Below are 11,230 nucleotides of genomic sequence, written 5' to 3'. Positions count from 1 at the left end.
CCAGGGCGGCAGAGGACATTCTCTTTAGTTGTGAGATTTAGGGTTGTCTTTTGCATTGATGACAGTCGCGAATAGTTTGTACTCAATCCCCGCCACGCTTCTATAGGCCTACTCTTTAACATGAAGATTATGCATTTTTACAGTGCATTTTCCGACCGTAATATTATAAGTCTAAATATAGGCTACTTAAGCCAAACCATACTGAAATATCTGGCTAGGGTGTTCAGAACGTTGTAGTACCATATGCCATAATTGGTCACATTAAGGTTTCCCTAGCAACAATCTTCCAGCGAGTGTTTTTTTTGAAGGGAAAGATACCAGCCGGTTGTCTTCTTCACTACGTTCTTGGAAGTCTTCACGTGATCCTTATGTTCGACTATATTCGTCACGTGACCTAAGTGGTTTGCCTCCTACCTTGTGTCAGAGCCGGTTGTTTTCGGTAAAGGATGCGGCGGAGGTCGGACGTCCTGGCAATCTGTTAACACCGATAAACGGACAATACGACCAAGGTAAGACAAAGTTGGTACACTTGACAAAGGCAAATGTTTCAATTCGTACGCAAATAAACATTCTTTACAGCTCACATCATTTTACCCTACTGTAGGCTACTGTACATGTACGAGGACAAAGAGTGTTTTTTTTTCTTTTCTCCAAGATGTAGATTTTTTTTACAATAAGTGGTCTTAAGCTGAAGCGGAAATATGACGAACGCTCTATTTTTCTACAAAGTACAGTAGGCTAGTGTGTCTGATTCTTTCGATTTTCTTGTTACCAAGCGAGACGCCCTCAGAAAAGAGTTATTGTTGTTAACAGCAGTCATTGTGGTGTTGGTTGGCTGTCTTACAAACGCCAGCGAGATATTCAAGTAGACTAGGTACCATACCACCTTGTTGGATATTGGTCATATTGTGTGTGCGTGTGTGTGTGAGAGAGAGACAGAGAAAAAAATCCACAAATGTATGTTGTGCAGAATTAGGTCGATTCCCATAATAATTCCCGATTAAAGCAATCAAGAAAGAAACCAAACAATTCAACAATGCAATAAGCCTACGCTATTACAGTGTCTCAACTTGAAGGACAGTGAATTAACCAAGTGTAACTTTTAAGCCTGTTCAAACTATTCATTATCTCAGCATTTTGTTTTGTAATTATACACACATAGCCTATACAAAAACACACAAACAAACATCTGTTACTATTTCTTGTATGGATGTTTGTTTTATGATTGATGATGATTAAGTTTACTGACTGGCTATACATGTGTTAATAATTGTAGGTGTTATCTGTGGGCTGCTTTGTATTTTTTTTTTTTATGAATTCAATTGAAATTGAGTGAGAGAGTGAGAGAGAAAACAGGTGTATGAAAGCCCAGCAAAGAAGTATTGTTTTATTACATGTACCTTTAACAAAAGAACAAATAATTTACTTATAATGAACACACTTGCAGAGAGGCACAGGAAGGGGAGCTGATCTACTGGCTTTCACACTCTCTCTTTTCTCTCTCTGTTCATTTCTTTTTTCACTGTTAGTCTCCCTTTTGTCCTCTCTCTCTCTTTTCTCTCTTTCTTTTTCTCTCTCTGTCTCTCTCTCTAACTCTCTCCCTGTGTGTGCCATGCCACAGTGGTATCCATCGTGATAGCACCACAGGTCCCTTCTTTTATGATGATCTGGTGTCTAGAGGAGAGAGTGGGCATACAGCAATGCTCTGATCCCCCCTCTACAGCCACAGGTTTGAGCTTAACTGTGGAGTTGATAGAGCTTGGGAGATCCCCAGAAGTCTCAGGGGTGTGGCTTCATCTCCGTCTACCCACACACAGTACCAGCCTGGCCCTGGCAGCATCTCCAGATGGGTGGGTGTACAGTGGCTGGTACCTCCTTTCATATGAGCCTCCTGAGAACAGGGAAGCCTGCATGTGCTGCATGTGAAGCTGCCTGGTCTAACACTGCACCGAGGCATTCCTCCTGACAGCGTCTCGCAAACACACCTCGAAACAAACACATTCCCAATGTCAAGTCAAGCTACTGAACATTGATTACATTCCTTACATGCCCACCACAAAGGTTTGCCCCGCCCCTATCCCTTTCACACAGTCCAACACCTTAAACCAAGATCTGACCCCTAGACCCGGTTCATTTTCTTTTTTTTTCGGATATATTTTTAGGAGCGTTACTGCCTTTATATTTTTGGGGGTAGACATCATGTGTGTAGAGAGGACAGGACATGTGGGGAGAGAGAGAGGGGACACATGTGGTAAAGGGCCTGGGCCGGATTTGAAACCCAGGCTGCCGGAGCGAGGCCTCAGCCTAAATGGTGCACTCCGGTACGTTACTGGGGTGCCCCTAGACCCATCCCTGACCCCTAGACCCAGCCCTGACCCCTAGACCCAGCCCTGACCCCTAGACCCATCCCTGACCCCTAGACCCAGCCCTGACCCCTAGACCCAGCCCTGACCCCTAGACCCAGCCCTGACCCCTAGACCCAGCCCTGACCCCTAGACCCAGCCCTGACCCCTAGACCCAGCCCTGACCCCTAGACCCAGCCCTGACCCCTAGACCCAGCCCTGACCCCTAGACCCAGCCCTGACCCCTAGACCCAGCCCTGACCCCTAGACCCAGCCCTGACCCCTAGACCCAGCCCTGACCCCTAGACCCAGCCCTGACCCCTAGACGTGACCGTTAGATCTAGCCTCAGACATAGACTCTTTCTGCTTCTCTCTCCAGGGCAGGTAGTACACCACCCAGAGGCCTTGTGTCTCTGATAGCAGTACATCACCATGGAAAACCAGGAAGAGAGCAGGAAGTTGAACGGTGGCTCCACCCCCTCGCCCCCGGCCCCTCCTAAAGAGAGCATGCAGCTGAAGAAGGAGATCTCCCTCCTCAACGGTGTCAGCCTCATCGTGGGCAACATGATCGGCTCCGGCATCTTCGTCTCCCCCAAAGGAGTACTGATCTACAGCGCCTCCTACGGGCTGTCGCTGGTCATCTGGGCCATCGGGGGCATGTTCTCCGTGATCGGGGCGCTGTGCTACGCAGAGCTGGGCACTACCATCACCAAATCGGGTGCCAGCTATGCCTACATCCTGGAGGCCTTCGGAGGCTTCATTGCCTTCATCCGGCTGTGGACATCGCTGCTGATCATTGAGCCCACCAGCCAGGCCGTTATCGCCATCACCTTCGCCAACTACCTGGTGCAGCCGCTCTTCCCCACCTGCGAGCCCCCGTACGCTGGGGCCCGACTGCTGGCTGCCGCCTGCATCTGTGAGTAGTTCTCTGCTTCTGTGTGTGTGTGTGTGTGTGTGTGTGTGTGTGAGTCCTTACTGCTTGTTTTTAACATGCTCTCTGCACACTGAGCCAAACATAGACGCTCACAGGTAAACGCTTGTTCACAGCATTGTTCTTCCTCACGTTCTTCTCCCTCTTTGTCTCTGTCTCGATCCGTCTCATCCTCTATCTCTCACACAGTAAACAGTCTGTGGGCACGTGCTGCAAGGTACACGCTGTCTTATGTGTCTGTTTTTGACTGGTTGAACTTGACGCGGTACTTTAAACCAGTCTGAACTTGTTCTACAGGTCTGCTGCTGCTGCTGTGTATGCTCAAAGGACATGCAGAAAATTGTTGGAATGGTATCAGTTCAGCTCTTGATAATTGGTCAGCCGTGTGTCACTCTCTCCTGTGATTGGCTTAAGCCGGCTGATGATCATCCACTTGAGCAATGAAAAGTCAAATGCATGTTTTTAACTGATATGCCTCTCTCTTTTCTCTGATTGGTTAAGGCCTGCTGACATTCATCAACTCTGCGTATGTGAAGTGGGGCACCAGGGTCCAGGATGTCTTCACCTACGCCAAGGTGGCAGCGCTCATCGTCATCATCATCACCGGCATCGTCAAGCTCTGCCTTGGTGGGTGACCAGACACTGACCACTCACTGACCACACACTGACCACACACTGACCACACACTGACCACTCACTGACCACTCACTGAACACTCACTGACCACTCACTGACCACGCACTGACCAGACACTGACCAGACACTGACCACACACTGACCACACACTGACCACACACTGACCAGACACTGACCACACACTGACCACTCACTGACCACTCACTGACCACACACTGACCACACACTTGCCACATGCTGCCCACATTCAGTAAATTAAACTATGTAGTGCCGTCCTTCCACAGGGTTTCCATAATGACTTCTTCTGTCTCATGTCTCCTAGGTAACACAGTGAACTTTGAGGCTTCGTTCGAGGGCTCGTCAGTGAACCCTGGTGACATTGCCCTGGCCCTCTACTCTGCCCTCTTCTCTTACTCTGGCTGGGACACGCTCAATTTTGTTACGGAGGAAATCAAGAACCCTGAGAGGTCCTCCCACAGACCTTGATATTTACACGCTTTTTACGATAAAAACACATTCATGTGTTACTGTTTGTTCTATTCTAGTCATTTCCATTTCATATGGCTGCCCGAATAACCTTCTTGTCTCGTTTCCATAGGAACCTGCCCCTGTCCATCGCCATCTCCATGCCAATCGTCACGGTGATTTACATTATGACTAACGTGGCGTACTACACCGTACTCGACATGAGCGCCATCCTGGCCAGCGACGCCGTTGCCGTGGTGAGTTGCCAAACCAACCACCCCCAGGAGCTCTGCCACTGGCTGTGAGAAACTCAGACACAGTGGAACGTGCGTGTGGAGGTGCCGTGTTTGTGTGACTCTGCTGTGCTGTGTTCCTCCGCAGACATTTGCAGACCACACTCTGGGTGTCATGAGCTGGACCATCCCCATCGCGGTGGCTCTGTCCTGCTACGGAGGACTCAATGCCTCCATCATTGCTGCCTCCAGGTAACCTCCACAGACACAAACACACACACATCTCCACCCACACCCTTGCACACGGACACTCTGCACCCTAAACTTTATGGGTGTTCTAATTGTAGTGTTACCACGGCAGCAGCGTCATTTGATCAGGCTTCCCTTCGTGCCATCCTGTGTTGATGTGTACCGAGCCCTCAACGGAGAGCTTGTGTGTCTGTGTGTCTGTGTGGACCTGCAGGTTGTTCTTCGTGGGAGCTCGTGAAGGTCACCTCCCTGATGCTCTTTCCATGATCCATGCTGAGAGGTACACCCCTGTACCTGCTCTTCTCTTCAACGTAAGACCCCCCCCCCCCCCCCCCCCCCCCCCCCCCCCCGCACGTACTCTCTCCACCCTCTACCCTAGACCATCTATCCTGTCCTTTAAACCCCGCTGAAAACTTCTGCTGTACTGCCCCATGGTGGTATTCATCAGAATCTGCTCTTGGTGTGTCCTGTCAGAGAACAAAGACGTTGTCAGACCAGAAGTTGTTTGTGTCTTCCTGTCTGCGTATGTGTTTGTGTGCGGATACCTGGCAGTGTGCCATGACCCTGGTCTACCTGACGGTGGAGGACGTCTTCCAGCTCATCAACTATTACAGCTTCAGCTACTGGTTCTTCATGGGGCTGTCCATCGCAGGTCAGATCTACCTGCGCTTCAAGGAGCCAGACAGACCCAGGCCTCTCAAGGTTAGCCAGCCACAGACCAGACCTGTACACCAGAATGAGAATCAGAAAGGGTTTTAATCGCCATGAAAGTTTGCACAGACAAGGAATTGACTTTGTCAGGAAGATGCATACATTCAACATATAGGAGTAGATCTTAAATAAGTGGTCTAAGTTTAAACAAGTCTAACTATGATATCCAAAAGTTTAAAGTCTAATGAAGTAATACTAACTAATACTAAGGGGACACACGCATCTCACCTGCACACACATACCGTACACCCCACCTGCACACACCCCTCACCTGTACGTACAACCCACCTGCACATTGAACAACCCTGTTCCGGCCTCCTTATTAACAAACATCTGGATTAAGCACTTCATCAAAATGAGACCATAATTGGAGGTTTTCCCGCCTGTGCTCCCGCCCCCCAGCTGACGCTGCTGTACCCCGTGGTGTTCTGCATGTGCACCGTGTTCCTGGTGGCAGTGCCCCTCTACAGCGACACCATCAACTCCCTCATAGGCATCGGCATTGCCCTCTCCGGTGTGCCTGTCTACTTCCTGGGTATCCACCTCCCCGAGGACCGCCGGCCGCCCTACGTCACCAAGATGCTCCGTGAGTCACCTCACCGCACCCGTTCAACCCTCCCCTGAAAGCCTTTACATTTAACCTTGTTTTCTAAAATAACCTAATGTTCATAACCTTGAAAACTCTAAACTCTTAATAAGTACGTAGGTGATGTAGCTGAAATATGAAGAGGGTCAAACTTGACCTCTCTCTCTCTCTTATATGCGTACATCTTCTCCCACTCTGCCTTCTCTTCTTCTTCATCTTCTCTCTGTTGTTCTAGATGCCATCACCAGTTTTACCCAGTATACCTGCTTCTGTGTTCTGACTGAGTTGGACAAGAGTGAGTAGGACTGCCATGACACTGCCTTCATGACTACAACCTCAAGGACTCAACTACATATCCCAGGATCCTTTGCAACCAATGACTGTTTTACAGCATGGCTAAACAGACAAGCTGAAACACTGCTGTTTACAATTGACAACACTATGTACATGTGTTTACACTCAGTCACACACACACGGACATGGGGCAAATAGTAAATAAGGTGTGCACGGTATAAAGTGTGTGTACACACACACACACACACACACACATTCACACACATGTTCCCTCACACTCTCTTTCAAATACTTTAACACAAGTTACAGTGAAATGACACAGTGGACTCTTTGTGCCATATGGGGCAAACTACGGGCCACTGAGGTGCAAGGGTGGTCAAGAACTCAGGTCACAGGTCATGTGTGACCCTATGTGACCCAGGCAGGTCATTGAGGGAAACTGAATGGAAGCCTTTGCATTGAAGCCCTCTCCTTCTGCAGGTTCCTGTTCTCTCCAGGTAACCCTCTGGTCAGGGTGTGGCCCACTCAGACCCAGTCAGGATGGGAGACCGTGTGTCGGGGTGGAGGGAAGGTGCCTCTTACAGATATATCTGGAGCTGTGCTCTAGTCAAGGGGGGCAGCTTACACTGACATTAGACAGGGAATCATAGAAATGCAGTACAAAACAGTATACACAATGCAGTATATATATTTATTATAGACATACAGTATACATTAACAATAAATACATATTTGTCACGGATATACAGTGTAGTATATATTCAATAAACACACATTATTGATATTAAATACATACAATAATGTATTGTAGGCATACAGTACACACAAAATAAATGTATTATAGATATAGGGTTAGTCAAAGAAGTACTACAGTACTTCTTTGTCTGGATGAAACAGGTTTACGTCAGCTGCTAGGTTAGTGGTTCAGGAACACGTTGTGTGTTGAGTGTCAGCTGCTCGTGGTGGTTTCCTTCTGCATCAGCCTCTGATGTAGAAATATTAGATATATGTCATTCACCTCTGAATAAACTGCCCACATCCTGATGTCCTGAACAACCCAAACATTTCCATTAAAATAATTAATGATAATAATTACTGATCTCTGTATTTTCCATTGCACTTTTATCCAATCATGAGTTGGAACAGAACATATGCTTGTTGTGTCTGTATGTGTGTTACCATGTGTGTACACAGACATGGTATCTTTGATCCAGTCAGACAGTACAGTACAGTCCACTCTACTCCCTCCTCTCGAAGGGCTATGCTCAAAACCCAAACCTTCAGATCTACAAATAATCATGAAATATAGACTTTGTAGCAATCAAGGCTCCAATATGGATAACGTGTGGAGGTGTGTCAGGGTGATAGGCTATTTTGGCAACAGACAATCAGAGCATATGTGTGGGGGGTTTCTGGATCATGTGACTTCCTGATCACATTATTGGTTACAACAGTGAAACTAGTTTTGTTTCATTGTTAAAATAGGCTCTACACCACAACGGTAGTCTGACTTACAGACAACCTGGCTTTCTATCAAATAGGTCTATGACCTGGTCTTTATAGTTTTATCAAATTTATTGTATAGTTTATCAATAAAACATATTTTACAGAACCAGTGGGCGTTATATATTATTCCAATGTGTTTCATGTTAATAATAACACTGAAAGTCTTCAGAAGATTTAATTTATTTTGAAAGCTTTATTGGTTTCTTTCTTTACACATCTACATATTTACAAAACATGTCCTCTTCATCCATCAGCCACAACACAACAGTCTGACAACAGGAGAATGTGGAGCACACACTCACACATGATACACTTTCATATTATGCACTACCACACACTTACACAAGCCAACAAACTCTTAAAACACACACACACGCAACCATGCACAAATGCAAACAGAAAAACACCCCATGTTCAGCACACCATCCTAACTAACACACAGTGGTAACAAGAAGCCTACAGAGCATACCACAAACATGTGCAACATAACTACCTCATTCACTTTGAACTAACACTCACACACCACTTCAACACCTGCACAGTAATAAAACTAAAAAATAACCCTGGTCCCAAGCCCCTGCAGGCTTATGTGAGCAGGTCTGAGAGGAGTGGAGAGTAGGCTGGGCTTTCATCGGGGCCGTGTCTGAATACTCTCTAGACTACTAGACTACACCCTTGAAACGCACCCTTCCTTCCTTTCTTCCTTCCTTGAGGTGATCCAGGATCAAACATGCCTGGACAGGTGGACCTGTGGCAGTCTACAGCGCTAGCGATGCAGCCATGTCAGGGGACCGGGGGTTGTTAGGAAGGAAAGAAGGTTGCAACTCTAGTGTACTCAGGTGTAGGGAGCTAGGAAGGTTTCTGAAGAAGGCCTCTGTGAACCAGCCACAGTTCTGCAGTGGAGATCAGTCAGAGTCTCGATCTTCATCCTCTTCCTCATTGTTGTTGTTGTGGTTCCCCAGCTGGTGAAGGATCTCCCTCTGGTACGCCTCCCAGCTCCGCCTACTGTACGAGTGCTCCTCTTCCCAGTAGCCTGGAACACAACCACAACCCAACTCTAGTACGGACTGTAACACAACCCCCTTGGTCTGGACAGCAAAACGACCACTTTAGTCTGGACCTCCACTCCATCACAGCTGACAGGTAAACAAGGCAGTACCTCCGTATCGCTCCTCCCGGTCTCCAGCTTCGTCGCTGTCTTCGTCAGGGTAGTCGTTCCTCCAGTTACCCTCCTCGTTCTCGTCATCCTCATCCTCGTACACCTCCTCCTCGTGGACCACCAGGTCCGGCACCTACACATCCACAGACAAGGAGAACAAAACCTGTGTTCATCACTTCCTGTCCAGTGTTTGCCACTTCCTGCCTTGCTTTCAATGTTACTAAAGCCTATTGTTTATTATATAGTCAAATATGTTCTTACAGACTCAGGCGTTCAACTTGGGAACATCTACTGATGATGAATTACAAGATTGTTTCAATTCTGTCGTACCAGCTCGCCCTCATCGGTGTAGGCTCTGACAGACAGGATATCTTGAATCCAGCCGGGTGCAGCCGTTTCCTGGTAGTACAGGTCATAGACGTAATCATCCTCCCGCTCACGATGCTCCGCCCCCGGTCCCTCCCCTGACAAGCTCAGATGCTCTCGGATCATCTTCATGGAGTTACACATAATCTCTTCTGGGTCAGAGGTCACCATCTAGGAGAGATAGAGAGGGAGATGGACAGAGGGGGAGACGATGAAGGAGGTAGAGAAACATAAGAGAGAGGTGTGGAGAGACAGACGAGAGAAGTGAAAACCACCCAAGTACTCCAAACATGATTTATAATACACTGATGCTGTCAATGGCCAAGGAGCTGTATAGGTGCAGCCCCTGCAGACTGAAGCTGTGTCGCCTTCTCAGGGCTTCCAACCACCTCCCAAGTCCAGCTCACCTTGCTGGAGCCCTTGTCGTTCGTCTCTGCATCCTCCTGGATAAGATCAAACACCTGGACCTGCCCGAAGTCCCAGTCAGCCTCCGAACCCGCCAGTCCAGCCCGTTTTCCCCTACCTGGAACCTCAATATGGGCCAAAGGTGGGGCAGGGGCTGGGGCTGGGGCCGGGGCCGGGGAGGATGCTGGAGCTGGCCGCTCTGCCGGCAGACCTGCTCTGTGGCTCGACAGGATACGGTAACGCTCGTCTCGCCGAGTGCTCCACTTGGTGCTCCGTAGATCTCCCATGATCCTCTGGGAACTGGTGGCAGAGGGGCGGAGGGCGTGGGCTACGCGGGGGCGGGCCAGGGCTTCACGAACCTGGGTCTGGACTGGAGCATCCTGGACACACACAAATCAATTAGTTGAATTACCTAATTGGAAATCAATTACACCCACGTCATGTTAACATAATAATTAACCTGCAGATAAATTGGTAATCGTGCCTGTCTCACAGTGTAATATATTAAGACCACTTCGAACGCTTTTCACGTGTCGTTAGCTAGATGTATATTTTCAAAATGATGCAGTCCCATCGTTTATAATACATTGACAATAGTTAGTATCAACCACTCGCCATCTTGTTAGCTAATCAACTAGCTAGGTAGCCATCTACTGTTCAGTTTGGACCCAAACATGTCAGACAGGCTAACTGCTTGGCTGACAAAAAGTTCCGTGTTCGGTTCCAGCAAAATAAACAGACCCCTTCAACACAATGCACACAAGCTGACATGTATGCTAACTTGCTAACCGACTATGGGTTCCACATACCAACGCCACACATGCAATATCACTAGCGGGATAACTCACATTAATAAGCAACAAATACACGGAGCATTTCAGTCATCTGTCACAGCTGGTGCAACAAAGCCTTCTACTAGTAAGTGCCTTCCATCAAGCTCACGGGACACCGTGGCTTTGACAGAGGCCCTCCTACCTGAGATGCCACCGTCGCCACGAGTTTGAACACCGAATTCTCGACCTCCGTGTCATCTGGCTCCGGTACAGTCTCCCCGGGGGGCTGCTGATCATTCCCCTCCGGTCGGATGCGTTTACAGGCCAGCAGCAAGGCATCTGCAGGGTCGGTGCCACGCTTTCTCTTCACCCGGAGAATGGTAGTGTTTGGATCCATTGCTCAGTCTGTTTTAGATGGTTCTTCTTTGCTTGCCGTAAAGAGTGCGTATTGTCGTAAATGTAAAGAAAAGGGCGGTCCTTCAAGGCGTTTGCAAAGAGTAAAAAGAAGTGCTTCTACTCTTTCGCCTTTGGGTCTCCCAGTTATACATAACATTTTGTGGCATTAAATAATATA

General features: G+C 48.0%; 2 protein-coding genes across 2 annotated transcripts; one reads left to right on the top strand and one right to left on the bottom strand.

Annotated features, from left to right (window-relative positions):
- Window positions 1-384: 384 nt before the first annotated feature.
- slc7a6 (solute carrier family 7 member 6) lies at window positions 385-8,059 on the top strand. Its single transcript, XM_047041947.1, has 11 exons — window positions 385-509; window positions 2,722-3,258; window positions 3,775-3,900; window positions 4,232-4,376; window positions 4,508-4,631; window positions 4,756-4,859; window positions 5,071-5,167; window positions 5,409-5,558; window positions 5,970-6,153; window positions 6,389-6,448; window positions 6,928-8,059. Exons 2-11 carry the CDS (start codon window positions 2,775-2,777, stop codon window positions 7,095-7,097), a joined length of 1,644 nt encoding a protein of 547 aa, XP_046897903.1. The 5' UTR covers window positions 385-509; window positions 2,722-2,774; the 3' UTR covers window positions 7,098-8,059.
- Window positions 8,060-8,131: 72 nt separating this feature from the next.
- On the bottom strand, window positions 8,132-11,108 carry slc7a6os (solute carrier family 7 member 6 opposite strand). The gene is made up of 5 exons (XM_047041948.1): window positions 10,859-11,108; window positions 9,886-10,263; window positions 9,443-9,649; window positions 9,113-9,245; window positions 8,132-8,986 (listed from the first exon to the last, which is right to left on the bottom strand). Exons 1-5 carry the CDS (start codon window positions 11,051-11,053, stop codon window positions 8,859-8,861), a joined length of 1,041 nt encoding a protein of 346 aa, XP_046897904.1. The 5' UTR covers window positions 11,054-11,108; the 3' UTR covers window positions 8,132-8,858.
- Window positions 11,109-11,230: the final 122 nt, after the last annotated feature.

Source organism: Hypomesus transpacificus, chromosome 19, assembly GCF_021917145.1.
Source record: "Hypomesus transpacificus isolate Combined female chromosome 19, fHypTra1, whole genome shotgun sequence".
Classification (NCBI taxonomy): Eukaryota; Metazoa; Chordata; class Actinopteri; order Osmeriformes; family Osmeridae; genus Hypomesus; species Hypomesus transpacificus.
Note: the sequence above shows the minus strand (reverse complement) of the source record. Positions and strands in the feature narration are given on the sequence as shown.

Excerpts from the sequence above, each read along its gene's own strand:
- slc7a6 (XM_047041947.1), top strand. The coding sequence starts at position 2,775 with ATGGAAAACCAGGAAGAGAGCAGGAAGTTGAACGGTGGCTCCACCCCC. Across the intron at positions 5,168-5,408 it reads TACCTGCTCTTCTCTTCAAC|TGTGCCATGACCCTGGTCTA; the intron begins GTAAGACCCCCC and ends GATACCTGGCAG. Across the intron at positions 5,559-5,969 it reads ACAGACCCAGGCCTCTCAAG|CTGACGCTGCTGTACCCCGT; the intron begins GTTAGCCAGCCA and ends CCCGCCCCCCAG.
- slc7a6os (XM_047041948.1), bottom strand. The coding sequence starts at position 11,053 with ATGGATCCAAACACTACCATTCTCCGGGTGAAGAGAAAGCGTGGCACC. Across the intron at positions 9,650-9,885 it reads ACGACAAGGGCTCCAGCAAG|ATGGTGACCTCTGACCCAGA; the intron begins GTGAGCTGGACT and ends TATCTCTCCTAG. Across the intron at positions 9,246-9,442 it reads ACACCGATGAGGGCGAGCTG|GTGCCGGACCTGGTGGTCCA; the intron begins GTACGACAGAAT and ends GTGGATGTGTAG.